General features: G+C 40.1%; 1 protein-coding gene across 1 annotated transcript in view; it reads right to left on the bottom strand.

The window, feature by feature from the left end:
* The window catches only part of LOC126481025 (ribosome biogenesis protein SLX9 homolog), a 75129-nt gene that overhangs the window by 15030 nt on the left and 32189 nt on the right, over positions 1 to 27910 (bottom strand). Inside the window, exons 2-3 of the mRNA XM_050104488.1 lie at positions 24494 to 24815; positions 23611 to 23803 (exon numbers count right to left, since the gene is read on the bottom strand). Of these exons, the coding sequence (XP_049960445.1) occupies positions 23611 to 23803; positions 24494 to 24806 (506 nt within the window). The 5' untranslated portion in view covers positions 24807 to 24815. The remainder of the gene's footprint in view (positions 1 to 23610; positions 23804 to 24493; positions 24816 to 27910) is intronic.

The following is a 27910-nucleotide window of genomic DNA, read 5'->3' as shown; positions in this document are numbered from 1 at the left end:
GTCTTTACTGTCATTTATTTGCAACAGTAATACTTTTAACACACTGTTGTAAAGAATGAAACAATTTTATAACTATCATATGTACCTAAGGGCCACAATGTAAGTTAGTAATGAATGATCTCTAAGGTAAGACACTGTATCTTTACATTGTTATGAACTTTGGTTTGTTTATGTCATTGGTTTGTGATCTGTGAAAAAAATTAAGTTAAAATGTATATTTATGATTAGCCGCAGAGTTCTGTGCCCTACAACAGATTGTAAGTAATTCTTTCACCACTTAAAATTTATAATCTTAGTGCAAGTGTCCGTTAATGTTTTTGTACAAAATGGAACCATAACAGGCAACTCACTGCATCTAGCTAGCAAATATATAATACAAAATAATTTTTCCACCTGAAGACGAATGTGTAAAATCTTCCAAACACATTGTGGGATGAAATAAAAACAGTGACTGACATAAATAATTGTTTTATTTGAACAATGGAAAATCCAGGATGGAACATAACAATATTACAAGAAGGAGAGTTGCTACTCTCCATATAGCAGAGATGCTGAGTCGCAGATAGGCAGAACAAAAAGACTGTCACAAATGACCTTTCAGGCAACAAGGTACTTGTCAAAAATAGACAAAACAAACACACACACACACACACACACACACACACACACACATTCTCTGGCAGCAAAAGCCAGACTACGAGCAGCAGTGCATGTTGGGAGAGGCAACCAGGTGGGGTTAAGGAGGAAGCTGCGGTGGGGAGGTGGATGAGTAGTAGGGCAGGCATGGGGTACGGTAAAGTGCTGGTAGTCGGAGCGTGCAGGAACAAGATGGAGAGAGGGTAGGGCAGCTAGGTGCAGTCAGAAGGTTAGATGGAGGGTGGTGGAGAGGGGGCGTGGGAGGGGGGGGGGAGGGGGTAGCAGAAAAGGAGATAAGTAAAAAAACCGGGAGCATTTTTGGAAAAGAGGGCTGCGAAGTGCTCAGATGGGAACAAGGAAGGAGCCAAATCGGTAAGAACAATGACTAATGAGGGTTAAGGCCAGGAGAGTTATGGGAACATAGGATATATTGCAGGGAGAGTTCTCACCTGCACATCTCGAAAAGCTGGCGTTGGTGGGAAGGATCTACATCTACATCTACATCTACATGGATACTCTGGAAATCAAATTTAAGTGCCTGGCAGAGGGTTCATCGAACCACCTTCACAATTCTCTATTATTCCAATCTCATACAGCGCGCAGAAAGAGTGAACACCTATATCTTTCCATATGAGCTCTGATTTCCCCTATTTTATCGTGGTGATCGTTCCTCCCTATGTAGGTCGGTGTCAACAAAATATTTTCGCATTCAGAGGAGAAAGTTGGTGTTTGGAATTTCGTGAGAAGATTCCGTCGCAACAAAAAACGCCTTTCTTTTAATGAATTCCAGCCCAAATCCTGTATCATTTCTGTGACTCTCTCTCCCATATTTCGCGATAATACAAAACGTGCTGCCTTCTTTGAACTTTTTCGAAGTACTCTGTCAGTCCTGTCTGGTAAGGATCAAACACCGCACAACAGTACTCTAAAAAGAGGACGGACAAGCGTAGTGTAGGCAGTCTCCTTAGTAGGTCTGTTACATTTTCTAAGAGTCCTGTCCATAAAACACAGCCTTTGGTTAGACTACCCCACAACAGCTTCTATGTATTCTTTCCAATTTAAGTTGTTCATAATCATAATACCTAGGAATTTAGTTGAATTTACGGCTTTTAGATTAGACTAATTTATCATGTAACCGAAGTTTAACGAGTTCCTTTTAGCACTCATGTGGATGACCTCACACTTTTCATTATTTAGGGTCAATCGCAACTTTTCGCACCATTCAGATATCTTTTCTAAATCGTTTCGCAGTTTGTTTCGATCTTCTGATGACTTTATTAGTCGATAAATGACAGCATAATCTGCATACAACCGAAGACGGTTGCTGAGATTGTCTCCCAAATCGTTTATATAGATAAGGAACAGCAAAGGGCCTATAACACTACCTTGGGGACTGCCTGAAATCACTTCTGATTTACTCGATGACTTTCCGTCATTTACTACGAACTGTGATCTCTATGACAGGAATTCGCAAATCCAATCACATAACTGAGACGATACTCCATAAGCACGGAATTTTACTACGAGCCGCTTGTGTGGTACAGTGTCAAACGCCTTCCGGAAATCCAGGAATACGGAATTGATCTGAAATCCCTTGTCAATAGCACTCAGCACTTCATGTGAATAAAGAGCTAGTTATGTTTCACAGGAACGATGTTTTCTAAACCCATGTTGACTGTGTGTCAATAGATCATTTCCTTCAAGGTAATTCATAATGTTCGAACAGAATATATGTTCTAAAATACTGCTGCATATCAATGTTAACGATATGGGCCTGTAATTTAGTGGATTACTCATACTACATTTCTTGAATATTGGTGAGGCCTTTGCAACTTTCCAGTCTTTGGGTACGGATCTTTCGTCAAGCGAACGGTTGTAATGATTGTTAAATATAGAGCTAATGCATCAGCATACTCGGAAAGGAACCTAACTGGTATACAGTCTGGACCAGAAGACTTGCTTTTATTAAGTGATCTGAGTTGCTTCACTACTCCGAGGATATTTACTTCTACATTACTCATGTTGGCAGCTGTTCTCGATTAGAATTCTGGAATATTTACTTCATCTTCTTTTGTGAAGGCATTTCGGAAGGCTGTGTTTAGTAACTCTGCTGTGGCAGCACTGTCTTCGATAGTATCTCCATTGTAATCATGCAGAGATTCATTGATTGTTTCTTGCCGCTAACATACTTCACATACGACCAGAATTTCTTTGGATTTTCTGCCAGGTTTCGAGACAAAGTTTCGTTGTGGAAACTGTTATAGGCATCTCGCATTGAACTTCACACTTAATTTCGAGCTTCTGTAAAGAATCGCCAATCTTGGGGATTTTATTTAAATTTGGCATGTTTGCTTCGTTGTTTCTGCAACAGGTGTTCTAACCCATTCTGTCTACCAAGGAGGATCAGCTCTGTCATTTGTTAGTTTATTTGGTATAAATGTCTCAATAGCTGCCGATACTATTTCTTTGAATTTAAGCCACACCTGGTGTACACTTATATTATTAATTTGGAATGGGTGGAGATTCTCTCTTAGGAAGGTGTCAAGTGAATTTTTATCTGCTTTTTAGAATAGGTATATTTTTTGCTTATTTTCGAGGATTTGGGGATTGCAATATTCAATCTCGCTACGACAACCCTGTGTTCACTAATCCGTATATTAGTTTTGATGCTCGTTAGTAACTCACGATTATTTGTTGCTAAGAGGTCAAGTGTGTTTCCACAACCGTTTACTATTCGTGTGGGCTCATGAACTAACTGCTCGAAATAATTTTCAGAGAATACGTTCAGCACAATTTTGGATGATATTTTATGCATACCTCCGGAATTAAACATGTGCTTTTGCCAACATATTGAGGATAATTTAAAGTCACCACCAACTATTATCCACCAGATGGCAAAGGCTGTGAAGCAGTCACTGAAATGTAGAATGTTGTGTTAGGCGGTGTGCTCGGCAACAGGGTAGTCCAGTAGTTTCTTGGCCACAGTTTGTTTGTAGCCATTCACATAGACAGTCAGTTTGTTGGTTGTCACACCCACGTAGAACGTAGCACATTGGTTGCAGTTTATCTTGTAGATCGCATGGCTGGTTTCACAGATAGCCCTGACTTTGATGGGATAGGTGACGTTTGTGACTGGACTGTGGTATGTGGTGATGGGAGGCTGAATGGGACAGGTCTTGCATCTAGGTCTATTAGGTAGATATGAGATATGAGGCAAGGGGTTGGGAGCAGGGATTGTGTAGGGATGGACGAGGATATTGTGTAGGTTCAGTGAGCAGTGGAATACCACAGTGGGATGGGCGGGAAGGATACTGGATGGGATATCTCTCATTTCAGGGCACAACGAGAGGTAGTCGAAACCCTAGTGGAGAATATAATTCAGTTGCTCCAGTTCTTGGTGGTACTCAGTCTTGAGGGGAATGCTCCTCTGTCGCTGGATGGTGGGACTTTGGAAAGTGGTGGTTCTCTGGAAAGCTAAGGCACTGGACATCTGTTTCTGTACAACGTTGGGAGGGTAATTACGGTCTGTAAAGGCCTTAGTGACACCCTCGATATATTTCAAGAAGGCTGCTTGTCACTACAGATGTGATGGCTACAGATGGCTGGGCTGTATGGAAGGAACTTCTTGGTACTGAATTTGTGACAGCTGTCGCAGTGGAGGTATTGCTGGTGGTTGGTAGGTTTGATGTGGGCACAGGTACTGATATAACCATCTTTGAGATGGAGGTCAACATCAAGGAAGGAGTTGAGTAGGACCAGATGAAGGTGTTGAGTTTTTGGAGGAATGTTTGTAGGTTGTCCTCATCCTCAATCCAGATTATGAAGGTGTCATCGATGAATGCCAGCTGCCAGAGACTGTGGTCATGTGTGTGTGTGAGATGAATCTCTCTCTCTCTCTCTCTCTCTCTCTCTCTCTCTCTCTCTCACTGTGTGTGTGTGTGTGTGTGTGTGTGTGTGTGTGTGTGTGTGTTTTTCCACAAAGGCGTTGTTGGCTGAAAGCTTATTTTGTGACACTCTTTTTGCTGTGCCTATCTGTGACTCCACATGTCCGCTATATGGTGAGTAGCAACTATCCTTTTTCATAACTTTTTCTTATTTGAACTATTATTGTCATCAGTGATAGTTCTTTAGGACAGTCCAACACGACGACATAAGGTGTTAAGTTTTCTCAAATAACTGTTATAGTGTTCTCGATGGGGACGTTTGTACTAAATTTTACAATGTCAAATGTGGCCAGTAGCATATCACTAGTAATTTGGATTTCTTTGGCCTCATTCACAAAAATCACACTGCTTGCCATGCAGTAGTTAAACTGAACCTTGGATGCAACTTTCAGCTTTCTATACAAAAGTCTGTTTAGCTCTACCATAGGAGCATTGCTCCCTTTCACTATAATACACATACTTCTGCTTTCCTTGTGTGGTATATTAGGGGCATTCAACAGGGGCATAGTAATAAATCTAAGTTACTCAAATAGGAGCAATAGGAATTGGATACCTTCTACTTTCCTTTCGAGAGATACTTGGAAAAATTTAGTGGGGTCTTCATCTGCAATGTTTTTGTTGTTTTCACTGATATATTGCAATACTCCTCTACAACAACCAATGTATTCCGTTTATCCACTGTAATTACCATTACTTCAATCTCCTGTCATTTTCTATTAATCCTATCTGTACATGATAATCATTACTTTCTTCCCTGTCTGTACTTTACATTTGACAACAGTCTCTGAGCCCTGACAGCCACCTTTGCCTCCTCTGTACCAGTTAATCTTTCTTACACACAGACAGTCTTAATTTCAGCTATTACATCAGCTACATCACTGTTAGAGACAGGTTTAGCACAAGCAAACTGCATGCCTTTGTTAAGTAATTCTGTTTCCTCCTCTGTGAATTTTACATTGGTTAAGTTTAAAACCTTATCACAAAGAGTGGACTTCCATCACCTTCTTGGTATTATTATTACTATAAGTGATTGTTTAACAAGAGCAGTTCCTTGCCTAACTTGGTTACAACCTCATCCACTTTCTTGTTAAAAAACACAAAATTGTACAAATGCCATTTTTTAAGTGCAAGAACTCTCAGATGAAGCTTACACATACATTTGTTCAACCCCATCTTTGAGATCACATGCCTCTCTTATTTCATACCTGGAAAGCTTTAATCTGTAAATCTATTCTTGTTCCACATTTTGATCATGGCCAATGTCTTCCAGTTTAATGACCATTTAGAACATACATCCTGTCCTCAAAAATTGCTACATGAAATTAGACTTCTGAAGACTCACTCTTTGTAAGAATATAACAGTATTAGAGAAGGAAAGTTGCTACTCACCATATAGTGGAGATGCTGAGTCATGATAGGCACAACAAAAAAGATTCACACAATTATAGCTTTATGCCATTAAGGCCTCTGTCAGCAAGACACACACACACACACACACACACACACACCTGCAGTCTCAGACAACTGAAACCACACTGCCAGTGTGGTTTCAGTTGTCTGAGACTGCATACATGTGTGCAAGTTGTGTTTGTGTGAGTGAGTGTGCGTGTGTGTGTGTGTGTGTGTGTGTGTGTGTGTGTGTGTATTGCTGACAAAGGCCTTAATGGCCAAAAGCTATAATTGTGTGAATCTTTTTTGTTGCGACTATCACGACTCAGCATCTCTGCTATATGGTGAGTGGCAAATCATATTTCTAATATTGTTACATTCCATCCTGGATTTTCCATTGTTTGATCTTCGTGAGGATACATACTCAAGTGAATGTTGTCATCCATTGTACCTATATAACTGAAGACCCAAAATAGAAGTGAAAAATAAAAAGGAAAGTAGGATGTATGTTCAGTTTTCATTAGGTCTGTGTCACATGATTCTGCTGGAATAAAATTTCTTGTAGTAATACTGCTTAACAGTGGTTGGAAGTTTTATTTGGTTATTTAATTCTTGTTGAATCTGGATCATTAGGACATTAAGGTGTACATATGTAAACTCGATTCACTACAGGGACTGCTCTCGCTTTAGTTATGACTGACTATGACTTTTAATATGAATAATGAATTTCTGGCATTTAGAACATGCCGAAATGTGGCACACCATTGGCACTGCTCATTTCAATGGCATTTTTGTACATTATTTGATGCTTATCTAGCAAGTTTTATGCATTTTGGTAAGTCATTAGAGTTACCCTGTAGTATGGAACTGTGTACGTCAATCAGTTATTGGTTTTTGTAATATTGACATTTAGGGTGTGCCAGAATGAGGCATCCCATTTTTGTTTCCCCTTGCTAATGGTGTTTTGTAAATAACGAAATTTATTATTATGTGACACTTGTTTAGAATGTTTTAAACATTTGTTATGTGGTTACATTGCAGCGTAGTATGGCACTGTAAACTCTAGCCAATTACTATTTGGAAGTCGTTCTGAGTGTGATGAATAATTGTGTTTCATCAGTAGATTATAATTAGTGGTAGGTTTTAAAAGCAAATATCTATGATTAATGCTAGGTAGCAATACCATTGTAAGGGTAATTGACATGGCATGCCTGAGCACACTTATATGCTCTCGTGCCACTTCTAGTGACCTCTGACGATTTTACCTTTGAGCTGCTGTTGTTGTTTGTATCGGTGCTCCTCATGCTGTTAACAAGAAACATTGATTGTATGTAGTAGATGATCTATGCATGTTACTTATGAATTCTAGTTATGGCTTTTAGCATATTACTGGTTGTATTGCGTTTCAGTACTTAGGATGAATGTATGTGACTCTTTGTCTATGTAAGTGAGAACTACATCCTCTCTTTATGTAAATGTTCACTTTAAGAGAAAGTTTATAATAAGAACCATTGTAATTTGTTTATAGGTGATGGTTTGATGATAATAACTAGTCACTGTTAATAAAGGATATTTCTCATAGCAACTTTGACAGCTTCAAAAATAGTAGTTTCAATAAAACAAAATAAGTTGCTGACCTCTCTCCTGCATCGTGCAGGAGGTTCACGGACAATGGGTACACCACATGCAAGACTGAATAACAGTAATGTAAAAAAAGTTCATCACAGGATTGCTACGGAGCCTGGGTCTCAACAATGGCAAGATATGTTAAATCCCATTAGCAGTAACAAACACAGCCTCCCACACATTTTATGCTCCAACTAGATACCAATAAGTGTGATATCTGAAACATGGCTGCTGCTGAACAAACAATTTCTACCCCTGGGGTAAATTTAATTCGAGCCATCAAAGATGGGGAAGTGCACTTCTCATGAGAAAAGAAATGCCACATAAAATTCAAGGAGATGATTGACAAGTGACATCACTTCAAGCTACAATAGTGACATTATATACAAACGAGAATGAAATAAATAATCAAACAATGGAAAATCCAGGATGGACTATGATAATATTATGAAAAGAATAGTTGCTACTCACCATACAGCGGAGATACTGAGTCACAGATGGGCACTACAAAAGGACTACCAGAAAATACGCTTTCAGCCAACAAGGTCTTCATCGGAAATAGATACCACCACACACACACACACACACACACACACACACACACACGCACACACGCACACACGCACACACGCATGTACGCGCGCAAACACTTGCATGCATGCACTAATGCAAATGCAGCTCACACACACATGAACACAGTCTCTGCCTGCTGAGACCAGACTGTGAGCAGCAGTGCATCATGGGAGAAACAGCCAGGTGGTGGGGGCAAGGAGGCTGGAGTGGGGAGAGGGAGAGATAGCAGGGTAGGGGTGGGGGTTGTTAAGTTCTGTTCGTGGGAGCACACAGGTACAAGCTGGAGAGAGGATAGAGCATCTACTTGCAGCTCGGAGGTTAGACAGAGGGGGGGGGGGGGGGGGGGGGGGGGCGGAGGTTTGCAGAAAAACAGAGAAGTAAAAAGACTGTGAGTGCACTCGTGGAATAGAGAGCTGTGTAGTGCTGGGATGGAAACAGGGGAGGGGCTAGTTGAGTAAGGACAATAACTAACAAAGGTTGAGACCAGGAGAGTTGTGGCAGTGTACAATAAATTGCAGGGAGAGTTCCCACCTGCGCATCTCCGAAAAGCTGGTGTTGGCACAAGCCATGAAGCAGTCATTGAAATGAAGAATGTCATGTTGGGTAGCATGCTCACAACTGGGTGGTCCAGCTGTTTCTTGGCCACAGTTTGTTGGTTTGGCCATTAATGCCACAGAACCTCTCACCAGAGCCCATCTTTCCCCTCACACCTACCGTTCCCCACACTCCTACCTTCTACATGCTTTCTAAAATCCTAAACTCAATGACCCAGGTTGTGGACAGTTACTGTGCCCCCACAGAGAGAGTCCCTGCTCTTGTAGGCAAACATCTTCAGCCTATTTCCTGCAACCTACCCTCCTATGTAGAAGACACCAACCATTTCATCCACTGAATCTCCACAGTTCCTTTTCCTTTATCACATGGTGCCCTGCTCATCACTATTTATGCCACCTCCCTTACACTAATATCCTAATGCCTACTGCTTTACCACAACTGAATGCTACCTTTCCTAATGCCCAATGGATTCCAAACCTACAACCTCCTTCTTAGTTGCCGTGATCAACTATATCCTCACCCACAATTACTTCTCCTTTGAAGGCATCAGCTGCAAACAAATCTGAGGTATGGCTATGAGTGCCTGCATGGCACCACCCAATGTCAATACGTTCACGATCCATCTAGAAGCATCCTTCCGACACACCCAGAATCCCAAACCACTCACCTGGTTCAGATGCACTGATGAAGACTTTATGATCTGGATCAAGTCTGAGGACACCCTATCCACATTACTCCAGAACCTCAACACCTTCTCCCACATTCACTTCACCTAGTCCTACTCAAACCAACAAAACACCTTCCTTGATGCTGACCTCCACCTCAAAGATGGCTACATCAGTACCAAACCTACCAACCTCCACTTTGACAGCTGCCACAATCTCCATACCAAGAAGTCCCTTCCATACAGCCCACTCACCTGTAGCCGTCACATCTGTAGTGACAAGCAGGCCTCTCAAAATATACCAGGGGTCTCACTGAGACATTTACAGACTGTAATTACCCTCCCAACCCTGTACAAACATAGATCTCCTGTGCCTTATCTCTTTGGTCACTCACCACCTCCCAAAGTCCCACCATCTGGCCACAGAAGAGTATTCCCGTCATGACTCAGTCAGTACCACCAAGGATCGGAGTAACTGAATCACGTTCTCCACCAGGGTTTCGATTACCTCTCATCATGCCTTGAAATGAGGAATGTCCTATCCGCAGACCTTCCCACACCTCCCACAGTGGCATTCCTCCACCCACCGAACCTATATAATAGTCTCGCCCATTCCTACACAACCTTTGCTCCTAACTTGTGACCTCATGGTTCATATCCCTATAACAGGGCTAGAAGCAAGACCTGTCCAATACATCCTTCCACCACCACCTACTCCAGTCCAGTCACAAGCATCACCTACCCCATCAAAGGCAGGGCTATCTGTGAAAGCAGTCATGTGATCTACAAGATGAACTGCAACCACTGTGCTGTATTCTATGTGGGTATGAAAACCAACAAGCTGTCTGTCCAGATGAATGGCCACCAACAAACTGTAGCCAAGAAACAGCTGGACCGCACTGTTGCTGAGCTAACCACCCAACACAACATTCTTCATTTGAATGACTGCTTCACAGCCTGTGCCATCTGGTGGATCCTTCCCACCTACACCAGCTTTTTGGAGATGTGCAGATGGGAACTCTCCCTGCAATGTATCCTACACTCCTGTAACTCTCCTGGTCTCAACCTTTGTTAAATCATTGTCCTCACCCACCTAGCCCCTTCCCTGTTCCCATTCCAGCACTACACAAACCTCTATTCCACCAAAGCTCCTACAATCTTTTTACTTCTCTCCTTTTCCCTCCCCCAACTAACCTCCCAACTCCACCTAGTTGCCCTGTCCTCTCTCCACCTCACCCCTGTGTACTCCCACAAGCAGTGCTTTACCAGTCCCTACCCCTACCCTGCTAACCCGCCCTCTCCCAACAACAGCCTCCACCTTATCCCCACTGCGAAGTTGCTTCTCCTGTCGTGCGCTGCTGCTCGCAGTCTGGCCTCAGCAGCCAGGGACTGTGTGTGTGTGTGTGTGTGTGTGTGTGTGTGTGTGTGTGTGTGGTATATCAGCAATGAAGGTGTTGTTGACCAAAAGCTTGCTTTCTGACAGTCTTCTCAGCACCTCCACTATATGGCGAGTAGCAACCATTCTTGCCATAGTATTATGGAATGAAATAAATGTAATGTCAGTTTACTGCTTGCAAAGCGAGACCTTAATGAAGCGGCAACTGAGTATTTTAATATTGTAGAGCATCTCAAGAAAACATTAAGCGATTCTGATGTGGAACACCCAGCTTGGGGCTCACACCCAGAAAACAAAGCCAGAAGAGTGACAGAAATGATTGTCGATGAAGATAACACTATCATTTCAAACGGTGGTTCCCCGTCAAGGATAACTGCACCAAACCAATGACTGAGGGCTATAGATGTAGGTGTATGTTCAGTGTCACCGAGTTTAACATTAGACTTCACATGGAGCTAGTCGCAGAACTCCGTGGATCTGATCACTTAGCCACAATTTTCAGATGTGACACAGGGTGCAATATATGGTGCCATATGGCCAGCCTAGAAATGGAACAGTCAGAAAGCAGACTGAAAAAGCATACTGCTGGACTTTCAGAAAAGATACAGACATTTTCAGAATGTGGAGAAACAAGAACAGATTACACAAATTCCACTGTTTTCATTGAAGAAGCTGCAACAGTATCTAGCTCTTGTTCTGACAAGTAAAACATAATCGATATGGCAGGATGAGTAATGCAACAATGCACTGCTGGAATGAAGGGAAGCACTAAAACTGTACAGAAGGCATGCTTCAGAAGAAAAGTGCATAAACTTCAATAGACTGTAGTAGGTGACAATAAAGTAACTATTCAAAAATATGAAGAAATCTGCATGGATAAACTTTTGTAACAACCTTAAAGACATGCCCAGTTCAACCATCTGGTAACAAATTAAGTATACATGTAGAATTTGGAACAACAATAGTATAACAGCACTTCTGAAAGAAGTAGGGGATTATTTCTTGAAACATTTGGCACCACACTCAATTGAACAATACCTAGATGAGGAAAGATTGGTTGGTTTGTGGGATTAAAGGGACCAGACTGCTACGGTCATCAGTCCCTTGTTCCAAAACTTAAAAACACCCACACAGAGTAAAAACGAATAATGGAGACAACAGGCGACAAAGACAAGACAGACTCAGACAGAGAACAGACAAAACGAATCAAAATCACACAGAGAGTGACAGTGGTTGACCCACCATAGAGACAAAAAAGGAAAAGCCAACCACCGAAAGAAAAAACACACTAAAAACTCAAGACTAAAATCGTTGGCCAAAGGCCAGAATCAATACAAAAGGTCAAACACTTAGATTGAGTGATAAAAGCTCCCTGCCTGAATAAAACGCAAAACTAAGCCTGCCATAGCATTGTCATCAGTTAAAAGGGCAGGGAGCATATCAGGCAGTGCAAATGTCTGCCTGAGCACGGTTAAAAGTGGACAGAACAATAAAATGTGCACCACCATCAAAACCATCCCACAGCAACAGAGAGGCGGGTCCCCACGGCTCAGTAAATATCCACGCGTCAGCCGGGTGTGTCCAATGTGGAGCCGACAAAGGACGACTGAGTCCCTGCGAATGGCTCGCATGGATGATCACCACACAGCTGCCGTCTCCTTGACAGCACGGAGTTTATTACGTGTGGTCAAATCGCGCCATTCAGCGTCCCAAAGCATGAGAACTGCGTAGCGTAAGACTGCCTGCAAATCAGTCTCCGGGAGGCCAATGTCCAGAGATGCCCCATTTTCCCAGGCAGTCTACATGTTCATTGCTGGGTATCCCAAGATGGCCTAGATGAGGAAAGAGACCATTTTCTGAACAAATGCTTTAATACTGCTGAATTCAAAAGGGTCCTGTTATTTGAGAGTAGAGTAGTGCCCCAGGGACTGACAATATACATTAATGCATCGTCTCTTCCTCAACATGGAATGGGAGGAACTATCTTTGTAGCATTTTTAATGATTTCTGGAACAACAAAATAGATATCCCTGAACAGAAGACATAACACAGAGCCCACAAGAAAACATGGTAAACCACCTAATAAAGCAACCTCGTATAGGCCAATAATGTTCGTGAGCCATGTACAGGTAGTGCTGGATAGGATGTTGAAACACAAGACTTGAGTAGTGGTAGCATCTCAACCTGTTCCCCAAAACAAATTTTGGTTTTTGGAGAGGATATGGCACAAATGAAATACTAATAAAATTAGTGACCAATATACAGTTAAGTCTCAATCACAATGGGTATGTTGTTGCTGTTTTTAATGATAAAAAGAATGCATATGATAATGAAACCTTATCAATGCTGGCTGCCAAAATGCAGATGCAGAATGTTTCTGGCAGCTTCGTGAGCAAACTTATCCACATACTTTCCTATCGATCACTGGTACTAAATTGTGGGAATGGCAATGCGGGGCCAAGGATGACTTGTATAAGGCTATCTGAAGGATCAATTATCTCTCCCCTGGTTTCAATATATTTATGTTGGACTTACATGATACTTTGCCACAAAATGTAACAGTTTTACAGTATGCTGATGATCTGTGTTTATATTCAGTGAGTGCCACCCTTCCTGGTGGCCTGCAGAAGATGGATCACACCATGCCTAGACACAACATATATGGTGAAGGAAGGTTTCGATATAACACCTGGCATGTCTTTGGTTCCATTCTTCAACAGACACAAGGTTCCTCATATGGAGACACTGAAGCCTGAACTGTAAAACTACAAGGCAGTGGTCAGTTATTTTAGACTCATACTGTAGACCCCATACTGACCACAAAGTTTGGTGAAGGACACACATTACATAGACATTGGACTATGACTGTATCGTGTTTTGGTACATCCGTACATGGATTATGCTTGTCTTAATTCTGGGTCAGCTCTGGACACACATTTACTCATGATTATAACAGATGAGCTTTCGGTTAGTCTTTGAGGCCTTCAATATGCCAAGAAACACTTGGGTTCTGAGTTAGCCTTTCCAATTCGAGATCGGCACTAGGACTATTAGTACATTTGCACTGCTGAAGATCCAGCCATCCAATAGCACATGACATCATGAAAGTGATGTTACATAACACCTATAGGAAGTAGGAAGTTACTATGCACTGGGTAAAAGCACACTGTGGCATACCTGGCAATGAACCAGTAGACAAGATAGTCAAAGCGGTTGTCTATTATGAAATGAGAGTACACATGAAATTACTAGCTACAGATCTTTTAAGTGTAATGAAATCAACAATCAGAAAGAAGTGGAACACAGAATGGCAAGAGACTTCCAAATACAAAGGCAAAGATTATGTCTTTTTGCTGGTAGTGCATGTCAACTTCTAATATGTGCAATGTATTAAATAAATCTGAAAAAAACTTTCATTGTCCTATCTGCTACCAACTCGCAAATATTACAAAAGTTCTTTCAACTTGATAGCAGACAATGTGAGAATAATTGTATCTACTGCACCTTTTGAAAATTCTGAGATGTGACTATTACAATGACATTAATTGCTTCAAGCAACTGTAAAGTAACAAATGAAAAAGATTCGATTATAATTATTTTAAAATGGATTTCAAAGGCGGTATGAGATCACCTTATTACCTTTGATACTAAAACATTTCAAGTAAAACAATAATTTTGTAATATTTTCTGTTGATTTCTGTATTGGCCCTGTAAGTCTATGGATAGAGAGCATATAGTCACGATGAAAGCTACTTCACTACTAATCAGGACAAAGACTACGTCTTACATTACATGGAAAAGACGGCATCAGTTGTTAAAAGATGAACGACTAGAGCTATGTACAGTGAAATGTAATCAGACAAAAAGTGTGAGTTGGGGGCAATAAATTGGACAGAGTAAAGACTAAAGGCACTGAAAAAAAATCACAAACTGTTTCAAGAATTAAAATTATGCAGAATTGTAAATCATGACTGAAAGACTAACTCTATGAACATCATCAGAAATAAATAAGATTGAAGAGTACTGACAATGGTCTACTGAAAACTCGTAAATCAAAAGATAAGTGTTACAAACTGGAAACACATGTTGCTGTATTCAGTCCTAAAACTGGTTTGATGCAGCTCTCCACAATGTCTATTCTGTGCAAGCCTCTTCATCTTTGCATACGTACAACAATCGACACAATTCCTTGATGTCTCAGAAAGCGTCCTCTCAACTAGTTACTTCTTTTAATCAAGTTACGCTATAAATTTCTGTTCCCTCAAATTTGATTCAATACCTCTTCATTACTTGTTCGATCTACCCATCTGATGTTTGGCATTCTTCTGAGGCACTGCATCTCAAAAGATTCTGTTCCCTCTCTGTCAGAGTCATTTATCATCCTTGTTTCACTTCCATACAAGGTACACTCAGTACAAATAATTTCAGAAAAAACTTCCAAACTCTTCAAATTTATACTGAAAGTGCATAAATTTCTCCTTTTTAGAAATTCTTTTCTTCCGATTATCAGTCAGCTTTTTATATCCTCTTTTTTTGGCCATAGTAAGTTATTTTGCTGTCCAAAAAGCTAAACTCATCTACTGCTTTCAGTGTGTCATTTTTTAATCTAATTCACTCAGCATCTCCTGACTTAATTAGACTGCATTCCATTACCACTGTTTTACTTTTGTTGACATTTATCTTATAACCACTTTCCAAGATATTATGAATTCTGTCCAACTGATCTTCCAAGTCCTTTGCTGTCTCCGATGGAATTACATGTCACTGGATGACATCAAAGTTTTTATTTCTTCTTCCTTAACTTTAATTCCCTTTCCAAAATACTCCATTGTTTCCTTTGCTGCTATTTAGATGTACAACTTAAATAGCACTGAGGATAAGTCACAACCCTTCTTACTGCCATTTCAACTACTGCTTGCTTTTCATGTCCTTCAACTCGTAATTGCAGTCTAGTTTCTGTACATATTGTAACTAACTTTTCACTCTCTGAAATTCTAAAGGTAGCACAGTTAAAATATGAAGAGGGTATTCCAGTCAATATTATCAAAAGATTTCTCTAGCTGTAGACATAAGCACCCGGACTGATGCTATGTTACTTGACTTCAGAAAGGCATTTGATACAGTATACAGTTCTACACTGTCACTTAGTGAACAAAATATGAGCTAGCTGAACATCAGATCAGACCTGTGAATGCATTCAGGGCTTTCTTGCAGAGGGAAGCCAACACATCCCTCTTCAGGGAATAAAATTAACAGATATAAAGATCATATCAGGAGTACCCCAAGGAAGTGTGATAGGACTGTTACTGTTTACAATACATGTAAATGATTTAGTGGATAACCTTTTCCGTACAGTTGTTTGCAGATGATGTGGTTGCTTATAAGGAGACATTAAGTCCAGAAGACTTTAGCGAATTGCAGGATGATCTGCAGAGGATCAATGACTGGTACAGGGAGTGGCAGTTGATCCTGAACCAAAATAAATGTACCTTATCACACATAATTATGCAAAGAAATCTACTGCTGCACAAATACACTGTTGGTGACAAATTATTAGAAACAGCAGCTACTGAAAAATACCTAGAAGTAATCATTCCGAGCGATCAAAAGTGGAATGAGCACATAAAACAAACTGTAGGAAAAGCAGATGCCAGGCTGAGATCCACTGAAAGAACATAATTCATCCATGAAAGAAGTGGCTTACAAAACAAAGTTCAACATATTCTTCAATACTGCTCATCAGTCTGACATCCTTACTGCATTGGATTAATAGACAAAATAGAAGCAGCTCCACTGAAAAGCAGTATGTTTTATCATGGGATCATTTAGTAAGTGCAAGAGTGTTACGAAGATACTCAACAAACCCCAGTGGTAGGCACTACAAGAGAGGTGGTGTGCATCATGGAGAGGTTTACTATTAACATTCCAAGAGAGCATATTCTGGGAAGAGTAGGGCAACATATTGCTTCCTTCCACATATGCCATGCAAAATGATTGCAGCATGTGCCATTTCCATATGGAAGAGGGATAACAGAGAGAGAGAGAGACAGAGAGAGAGAGAGAGAGAGAGAGAGAGAGAGAGAGAGAGAGAGAGAGAGGGAGAGAGAAGGGGGAGGGGAGGAAAGGGGGCGATAAGGGTACCAGAAATAATCTGTGCCACACCCCCTAAGATGGCTTCTACAGTGTAGAAGTAGATCTCCAAATGCTATGAAAATAGATTATCTTTCTTCAGTGTATTTCTAAAAATAAGTCATAGGATCAGTATTGTCTGGTATTTTCCTACATTTCTCTGGAACCCAAACTTATTATCCTCGAGGTTGATTTCTACCAGTTTCTTTCCAGTCTTTTGTAAATAAATTGCTTCAGTGTTTTGCAACTATGACTAATGGTAATGTTCTGGTAATATTCACACCCTTTACTACCTGCCTTCTTTGAAATTGGATTTATTAAATTCTTTCTGAAGTCGAAGGGGCTGTCACCTTTCTCATATACTTGCCCTCATGGCTGGCTCTCTCAAGGATCTCGACAATTCAGAGAGATGTCATCAACTCCAATGGTCTTGTTTCAGCTTATGTCTTGCACTGCTTTGTCAAATTTGTAAATAAAAAGAATGGAAGGGAAGACAGTTTAAAGAATGGAAAATCCAGGATGGAATAACGGTACTATTATGAAAAGAGCAGATGCTACTCACCAGACAGAGGAGATGTTGAGTTGCACACAGGCACAACAAATAGACTGCTAAACATGTCAGCTTTCAGTCAAAAGGCCTCCTAATGCAGGGAACACACGCGCACACGCGCGCGCACACACACACACACACACACACACACACACACACACACACACACACACACACACACGTCTCTGGTAAACGAGGCCGGACTCTGTGGTCATGTGTGTGCGAGTTGTGCTTGCATGAACATATATACATACCTGTGTGTGTGTGTGTGTGTGTGTGTGTGTGTGTGTTTGTGGGGGGGGGGGGGGCACAGGGGTTGTGGAGTTGGGGGGGGGAGGGGGGAGGACACGCGTGCACATACATGTCTGTGTGTTTTCTATGTTAGAAGAAGGCCTTTGGGCCAAAAACTCAAATCTTTAGCAGTCTTTTTGTTGTGCTTGTCTATGGCTCAACATCTCTATATGGTGAATAGCAATCTATCCTTTTTGTACATTGTCAAAAGAGAGTTTAACACCTTTTCAATTTAGAAGTCATTTGACATGGAGCACCAGCTCAGATGAATGAGACTAGAAATGGAAACCAACAATGGCCTCAGACTGTTTTTTGCATTTGCCAGAAATGATATAGCAAACCATGGCTGAGGATAGGCTGGAAGATATCTAACCCCACATGTAATAAATATGAATCAAGTGCCTTAACCATAACAACATCAGATAAAGGATAAAGAAACATGAGAATAATCAACTGTTTCTGCCACACTGGTAATCTAGCAGATTTATCCATCAACTTATCCCAGCTGGCACACCACCAAAATTTTAGTTCGCCCTTTTATCAAATGAAAAATGCATTATCCTTATAACATGCACTTTGACATAGAAATAGTGTGTGAGTTTTGTTTGATTGGCTACTGGTGGCATTACACTCCTGTTAAGCGGAACTCTACTACTATGATGGTTGAATGCCTCTTTCTTAATACTCTTTTGGCCACAAGAAATCATTACGTGCACCCACACATTTAACAAATGAAAAAGTAATCTAGCATTCTGAGTGTGGTTCAATAGTATGTGCAGCATCTCTAACTGTGAATGGGACAATGCAGCCTCTGTACACTGTTATGTGTGTCAACATGCCTTGAAGGGTCTTATCAAGGCTAGACCCTTTGTCCATTGGCAATTTATCACAAAATGGAAAGCTGCCATGATTCAACATATACCATATAACATCACTCGAACATACAAAGTGCTATTGTGAGAGACAAAATACTCAAGATCCACCTTGTAGTGGTTGCCTGCAGCCCACAACACCAGTTAACTAACAGTAAGTGAAGGTTATGGCTCACAGGTAACCTGAGGAGAATGCAACAGAATTTCACACTGTCTTTTTAGAGGCAAATGCATTGTATCTACCTAAAAAGCATGCAGTCATTTCCAGATGATCAATATGGTCTCTAGGCATCTGCTGCAAACAACAGTACTAACTCACTGACGCCCCCCCCCCCCCCAAAAAAAAATGCTCCCTTTATATTTGTATGCTGTTCAATTTTTTTTTTTTTTTTTTTTAAATGCAGTACCACCACACTCTCACTCTCAAAGATCGCATTTACTGCACGTTCCCCCAGATTCCACCATTTTCCTGTATTTATTCATTCTGTTTATCTTACTGATACTGGTTCAGTTCTTCCTATATTCTGTAGTTACAGTTGATAATTCTTTCTTTTTATTAATTTGTGTATTAGTCTCCATGTTTTATACCTCTTAAAGTAGCATTGTCAAGTACTAATTTTATTTTAGTTTACTGATTTTGTTTATTAATATAAACCGTTATGTAGACATGCTTTTTCAGATTATGTTCAAGAGTTTTCCTGTTTATTTCCGTTATATTTATTTGTTGTTCGACTTTTTACTTCTTACATTGTATTACCACCACACCGCCAAAGATGTCATTTGCTGTGTGTATGGTTCAATCTAGATGTGTAGCTCCTTTTCCAATGTAATCATATTAGAGAAGGAAAGTTGCTACTCACTATATAACAGAGGTGCTGAGTCACAGATAGGCACAACAAAAAGATTCTCACAATTATAGCTTTTGTCCATTAAGGCCTTTGTCAACATCACACACACACACACACACACACACACACACACACACGCATCTTGCACACATGACTGCAGTCTCAGGCGACTGAAACCACACATAATTCTGTTAACAGTTCAACTGAAACCACACACTATAATTCTGTTACAGTGTGGTTTATTTTGCCTGAGACTGCAGTCGTCTGTGCGAGCTGCGTTTGCGTGAGAGTGTAGGTGTGAGTGCGTGTCTGTCTATTGTTGACAAAGGCCTTAATGGCCGAAGGCTATAATTGTGAGAATATTTGTGTTGTTCCTATCTGCGACTCAGCATCTCCACTATATGGTGAGCAGCAACTTTCCTTCTCTAATATTGTTACATTCCATCCTTTCCCAATCTCATTTACAAACACTGTAGCTTCTCTGGCGACAACAGTAAGTAAATGTCTGATGATGGCCTTGTAATCAAAAAAGTGGTTAAAAAAAAAATTAATACTGTAGAACAAACGCAAACTAGCACTTTTCATTTGCAACTGCTTGCATTCTAATCAATATTTTCCATTATTGTATCACTGCAAATTTCATTTCTTCTGCCTGCCCATATGTTGCGAAGGTTGTTTCGACTATGCTGCAAAAGTTTCACTGGGAAGCCCTTATATACCCTCCATACAGTCCCGATCTCTCACCACGTGATTTCCATAATGTTGGAGCCCTGAAGAAAGACATTTGTGACCACCGATATGCTTCCTACACAGAAGTGCAAGCTGATTACAATCATGGTTACATAAGGAACTGCAAACAGTTTTCCATGAAGGCATTACTCGTATGGTCTCTCAGTGGGTTAAATGTATTAACTGTCATGGCAATTCTGTTTGAAATAATGAACAGTTTATTTAATTTTTTTCTGTTTGTCTCATTTTCACCTAAGCATCCCTTACGCAACTTGTACAGTAACCAGATGACAGTTATACAATTGACGAACAGGAAAGAGAAGCAGTGACGAGAAGGGAGTGAGACAGGGTTGTTTCCATGACTGGTGTTATTCAGTCTGTTCATTGAGCATGTATTAAAAGAGATCAAAGAGAAATTTGGAGAAGGAATTAAAGTTGAGGGAGAAGAAATGCAATATTTTGAGCTTGCCAATGACATTATAATTCTATTACATGACAAAGGACATGGAAGACCTGTTGAACAGAATGGACAGTGCCTTGCTAAAAGGTTATAAGATGAATGTAAGCCAAAGTAAAATAATGGTAAAAGAATGTAGTCTCATTAAATCAGGTGATGCTATATGAATAAGATTAGAAAAATGAGACACTAATAGTTACAGAATAGTTCGGCTATTTGGGAAGCAAAATAACTGATAATGGCTGAAGTAAAGAGGATATAAAATGCAGACTGACAATAGGAAAAAAGCATTTCTAAAGAGAAATTTGTTAACATTTAATCAAATTTAAGTGTAAGGAAGTCTTTTCTAATGATGTCTGTATGGGCCGTAGTCCTGTAAGGAAGCGAAAAGTGGACAATAAACAGTTTGTACAAGAGCAGAATAGAAGCTTTTAAAATGTGCTGCTACAGAAGAAAGTGGAAGATTACATGAATAGACTGGATAACTGACGAAGAGGTGCTGATTGAATTTACGACCAAAGACTTTGAGGCAAAACTCTATTAAAAGAAGGGACACAATAATGGGACACTTCCTGAGACATCATGAAATCGTCAGGTTCGTGCTGGAGGGAAGTGTGTGGGGATAAAAACTGTAGAGGGAGAACAAGGCTTGAGTACAGTTAGAAGGTCCAAATTGGTGTAGTTTGCAGTGGTTACACAGAGATGACGAGATCTGCACAGAATAGACTAGCATGGAAAGATATATCAAACCAGTCTTCCAACTAATGACAACAACAACAACAACAACAACAACAACAACAACAACAAACAAGATCCAGTTCTACGTATATCGCCATAAACTGAAAGAAATCAACTACCAAACTGCCAGCAGCAGGTGAGAAAAGAAGCAAAGAATAACACTGCAGAACTGCAGTTGTCAGTAGATACACACACCTTTCAACATTGATTTTATTACCTAATTTAATGTTTGTAACAAATTTCAAACACATTACGCTCCACAAGTTCTAATCCAAATGCTTTTATTCCAAAAATATGAGATGCTCAGAAAAAATTATACAATGAAACTGTAAAAGAGAAAGCATCCAATTATGAACAGATGTGCAAATCTATAGGCCTATATCTCTGACATCGATCTGTTGCAGAATTTTAGAACAGGTTTTTTGCTCGCATATCGTGTCATTTCTGGAAACCCAGAATCTACTCTGTAGGAATCAACATGGATTCTGGAAACAGCGATTGTGTGAGACCCAACTCGCTTTATTTGTTCACGAGACCCAAAAAATATTAGATAGAGGCTCCCAGGTAGGTGCCATTTTCCTTGTCTTCCAGAAGGCGTTCGATACAGTTCCAGACTGTCGCCTGATACACAAAGTAAGAGCCCACGGAGTATCAGACCAGCTGTGTGGCTGGATTGAAGAGTTTTTAGCAAACAGAATACAGCATGTTGTTGTCAATGGAGAGACGTCTACAGATGTTAAAGTAACCTCTGGCATGCCACAGGGAAGTGTTATGGGACCATTGCTTTTCACAATATATAAAATGACCTAGTAGATAGTGTCGGAAGTTCCAAGCGGCTTTTCGCGGATGATGCTGTAGTATACAGAGAAGTTGCAGCATTAGAAAACTGCAGTGAAATGCAGGAAGATCTGCAGCGGATAGGCACTTGGTGCAGGGAGTGACAACTGACCCTTAATGTAGACAAATGTAATGTATTGCGAACACATAGAAAGAAGGATCCTTTATTGTATGATTATATGATAGCGGAACAAACACTGGTAGCAGTTACTTCTGTAAAATATTTGGGAGTAGGCGTACAGAACAATTTGAAGTGGAATGATCATATAAAATTAACTGTTGGTAAGGCGGGTGCCAGGTTGAGATTCATTGGGAGAGTCCTTAGAAAATGTAGTCCATCAACAAAGGAGGTGGCTTACAAAACACTCGTTCGACCTATACTTGAGTATTGTTCATCAGTGTGGGATCTGTACCAGGTCGGGTTGACAGAGGAGATAGAGAAGATTCAAAGAAGAGCAGCGCGTTTTGTCACAGGGTTATTTGGTAAGCGTGATAGCGTTACAGAGATGTTTAACAAACTCAAGTGGTAGACTCTGCAAGAGAAGCGTCCTGCATCATTGTGTAGCTTGCTGTCCAGGTTTCGAGAGGGTGTGTTTCTAGATGAGGTATCGAATATATTGCTTCCCCCTACTTATACCTCCCGAGGAGATCACGAATGTAAAATTAGAGAGGTTTGAGCTTTGTTCTTCCCACGAACCATACTCAACTCGAACAGGAAAGGGAGGTAATGACAGTGGCATGTGAAGTGCTCTCCGCCACACACCGTTGGGTGGCTTGCGGAGTATAAATGTAGATGTAGATGTAAATGATACCATAAATCACACTAATGGATCATGTGCAGCAGCCATCTATAGGGCAGTGCCTGTAGCCAGGAGGAAAGTGTTGAAATTCTAATGCTGAAATCATTTTATTAAATGCCTCTAGAACAGTTACACAATAAGTTTTCCTTCTCCATCTGTTCCCAATCAATTTCAAAAGAGCTGAAACTGCCAATGACAGCCTTAGAGAAGTATGCAATTTTTTGTAAGTCCTGCATAACATGAAAGGCAACCAAGTTTTAAACTGCTTTGTATATTCTATGCATTTCTATCAATTTATATACAGATTTCTAAACTACTATGAATTAAAACTATAATAAAAAGTGTTAATTATGATTTGTAAAACATATTTTTGCTATCTGGTATGTTTTTTATGATTTACTACAACTACCAAGTTGAGTATTATGTGGTGAACCGAGTTTCTACAGACACTATCACAAATGATAAAATTTGGCTACCAGTACATGCCTGTACTGAAGCCAGAATTAGGGGGAGGCATCACAAAATGCTTACTGAAAATATCTCCATGCAAGAAATGTAATAGAAATAATGTCTTACATATTTTTCTGCCTCCATTTTAGTTTTGGAACTGATCTCTTCTTAGGTGCAGGTCTTTTTCTTTCTTTACTTTTATGACATTCAATGGCTGGCAGAGAATCAACTAGAGGCTTTAAATCTCCTATTACTGCTCTTTTCTGACGTCGTCGTTTTTCCTTCTCCTCCATCTTCAACTTTTGAATTGCATTTATTTCTGTAACAGATTTCTTCATCAATTTCTAGAATCCCTTCAAGGAATCCAGATTACTATAAAAACCATTACTGCGAAATAGCACCACACTTTGTACAATAGTCTCTATTGCTATCAACAAATAAACTAATAAAAAACATATTGGTTAACATTGGTGACTAGATTTGCACTACTGGACTTTATATAATTTGGAAAAATAAACTATTCCAGCATTATGGGGTTTACAAAATACAGTGTATGGTTGAACTGGAGGAAGAACAGTACATAGCAGATCTGTTAAAATGTTTAGATTCAGCTGCTCCTACCATGAGAATACATTTCATCTTCAAGGAAATAATTTAATATATTTTGCACCTTTTTATTCATACATGTAATACAGAATAACATTTTGGGGATGCCATTGTCAACAAATTTATAAGTACACAAGAGGGAGTACTTTAAATTGCATGTGAGATCAAACAGAGTACACATTGTAATGACTGTTTAAGAAGTTTGGAATATTAATTACAGCCTCACAGCACATTCATACACTGAAGAAATTTACTATCAACAATGACACTGTGTGTGTGTGTGTGTGTGTGTGTGTGTGTGTGTGTGTGCGTGCGCGCGCGCAATGCTTAGTGTTCAGAAAGTAAACTGGTAATTTTATGGTCAGGTAACATAGTAAAACTGTATTTCACACTTATTACTTACTGCTAATGAAGGTCTCATGCCTGGCAAGTCTCCTTTCTTTCTTTGATGTAATACGGTTTTTGAATTCCCTCTTGCTAACTGAGACTACACTTCTTGAGTCATCAAAACTGAGGTCCTTCTTCAAGTCTTCAAATTTTATATCCATTCCAGCAAAAATGTTATTCTCTGATATGTTTGGGAGGGGTGTTAAAGTATCTGTTTTCTGTGGGATAGTTTCATCCTTCAGGGAGACAATGAAATTTCCAGCATCTTTTACTTCAGGCTCCTCTCTTGATAAATGAAATTTCTTCCTCAATCTTTTCACTTTACCCATTTTGAAGGCCTAAAATACAAGAAAACTGTTAGCGTCACAAATATAATGTACTTTGCAATGGGTACACACATGAATAAACAGTGACAGGAAGCTGGAAAAAAAAACTGGTACACAGGAATAGACAAAAGTCAATATTCTGTTAAGTAGAAGTTTTTCTAACTTAATTTGATCAGTGATAGTAATAATAACAATCAAATCTATGCGGATGGGTTACTACTGGTCAAATAGAAGAAGTAATAATCAGCAGACAGTTGTACAGAAACAAACAGTAAATGGCTTGGGAAAAAAAGGATACAAAGTACAAGATAAGAACAGAAATAAATTAAAATAAACTACAGCACTGAAGAGAACAGAGTTGTGTTCCACCCATATTGTATAGACTTACTCAAATTCATAACAAGGGTCTAAATATTACAGCCGAGAGCAAGAAATATTGGTGCTCATAGATATTACTTAGCTAAACATCTTTTGTCATTTTTGAAACCATTTGTGAGAAAATGTTCATACCACATTTGCAACTTGATGGACTTCATCAAGAGACGTAGTTATCTGAGCTGTTCCAAGTTAGCTTTGATGTGTTCTATCTTTTTACAACAGCCCGACTCGTAAAGTTCTGGGACCGATTGGCAACAAATTTCAAGTACACATCACAGCCTTATTCTTGCATTCTTCTGCCTCAACCTCTATAATGTTTAACAAGACACTTTTTGAAGAAAATGATAGCTTTTCTGTGGGAAGCTGCCCCTCTCCCACTTCACCTCCCTCCAACCCTTAGTGGCCATCTTATGTACGTAGGGTTTTGAGGAAAGTGTCCTGGAATCAGAAGCTCTTCAGCCAAAACATCTTTGGCAATATATTCATGACACTTTTATAGTGGACACCCCTCAGAGAGAACCTGTTAATGTAGTTTTTGCATCATCTCAGCTTAATTCATAACCCCATCCTGTTTACTATAGCAACAGAAAAATATGCTTATCTCCCATTCTATGATGTTCTGATTAGACAGGACGATGGCTCTCAACGTCATTCAGTTCACTGTAAGCCCAATCACATGCATTTATATTTAGTCTTCCAGTTGTAATAGTCTTCTGATTCTGAGAGAGTGCTTAAGAAACTCTACCATCTAAGAGCCCTCTTTAAGAAAAATTGATATTCCATTTGGTAGACCAAAAGGATGTCATCAACTAAAGAAAAAGAAAAAAACTCTGACAATGACGACAGTAAGCCAGCAAAATCCACAGTTTCATTTCGTTTGTTGGCGACATCTCTACCAAGACAGGCAGGGTCCTATTAAAATTCAAGTGACAGTGGATTTCTGTCCACCATCCAAGACTGACGACATTCTTGATCAGTGGATTACTTTTGTTATTGCAGAAGTATGGAGTATAAAAGGGCCATTCAAAAAATATCCAATGTTTTTTTTACTTTAGATATCAAGAATCATATCAAGACAAACACTTTTTTCACACCTGCAAAAACAAACAGTAGCTGGCTAACCGTTGATAAGTGAACACATGTAAATGGTAGTCATCGGATTGTGTGCTGTAGATAAAACGACAGAAAAAGTGGAACAATGTTATTGCATCAAATTCCATTTTAAGCTCGGCAATTCTAAAGCTGAAACACTCAGCAAGATTTAAGAAGTGTTTGAGGACAAGGGGATAGCTACCACACAGATAAAGAAATGATACACCAATCTCAAAAACTGCTGCTGATCAGTGACGAGTGAAGCACAGTCAGGTAGGTTCTAAACATCCACAAATGCGAGGACACTGCCAGTACAGGAAAGACAAATCAGAATCAGAGAACTTGCAGACAAGGTTAAAATTAGTACTGGACCCATCCATTCCATTTTAACAAAACATTTGGATCTCAAGAGGGTCTCAGCAAAATTTGTGGCAAAGTTGTTAATGAGTGGAACAGAAGCAACTTTGTCTGGTGATCACACAGGACATGCTGGTGATTAGTTTTGAGTTTGTGGGCACAATCCAGTTACAAAGTTCCAGTCACTGCAATGGAAGCATCCATCAACCCTGAAACCCAAAAAAGAGAGGCAGGTCTGCAGCAATGTGGAAGTTATGCTGTCCTTTTTATTTTTTACCCCAATAATATGGTCCATCACAAGAACACCCCTGAAAGTACTCATGTCAATAATGAGTACTACCAAGACGTTCTGCACTGCCTTTGTGAAGCACCGACACACAAACAGCCAGACTTGAGGACAGCAAGCAGTTGGCACCTTCACCATGATAATGCACCCACTTGTCATCCTCAATTAATTCAGACTTTTTGACCAAACACCACATAGCTGTGCTTTGTCAGCCTCCTGATTCCCCTCACCTAACACCGAGTGACTTCTGGCTTTCCCCTAAACTGATCCTAAAAGGGTCCAGATTTCAGAACAGGGAAGGCATTGTTTGTTTGTTTGTTTGTTTTGTTTCGTTTTGTTTTAGGGTGCAGAAACAACTGGGGTCATACATGCCCACATCAAAACCACAGAACATGAAAACAGAAAGGAGTTAAAAAAATGACTACACATTAATCCCAAATGACATAACAGAAGATAGCAAAAAACAAGGACATGGAGAAAGGGCTATGAAAGACACCATACAGTAACAGTGGTCCAAAACTAAAAATTTAATGACCTTCGGCATATTGCTTTGATGGATAAAAGGTAAAATGTGGTCGACAACCTGCGCATCATTTGTTAAAATGACCGATAAACTCAGATGGCAAACCCCATCAGGAAAGTAAATGGTTAAAAAATGGACATTCCACTAGGAAGTGGCAGACATTTAAAACTTGGGCACAATGTGTACAAAGTGGTGGGGGAGTGCCATTTATCAAATGATGATGACTAAAATGGCAGTGCCCAATACGCAACCTATTAAAAATGACCTCCTCCCGGCACGAGAGCCAAGAGAAGATCGTCCTAGCCACTGGGAGAGGCTTAATGTTCCTGAGCTTATTCCCATGAAGGGAGGACCAATGGTGATGCCAAAAGGACACCTCCTGAAAGACAGCAACACAGAGATCATTGGAGGGAATAAAGGAACTAGTGGGTTGAGGTACAAGGACTGCAGCCTTGGGGCTGCAGCGTCAGC

The sequence above is a fragment of the Schistocerca serialis genome, chromosome 5, assembly GCF_023864345.2.
Source record: "Schistocerca serialis cubense isolate TAMUIC-IGC-003099 chromosome 5, iqSchSeri2.2, whole genome shotgun sequence".
NCBI classification, from domain to species: Eukaryota; Metazoa; Arthropoda; class Insecta; order Orthoptera; family Acrididae; genus Schistocerca; species Schistocerca serialis.
Note: the sequence above shows the minus strand (reverse complement) of the source record. Positions and strands in the feature narration are given on the sequence as shown.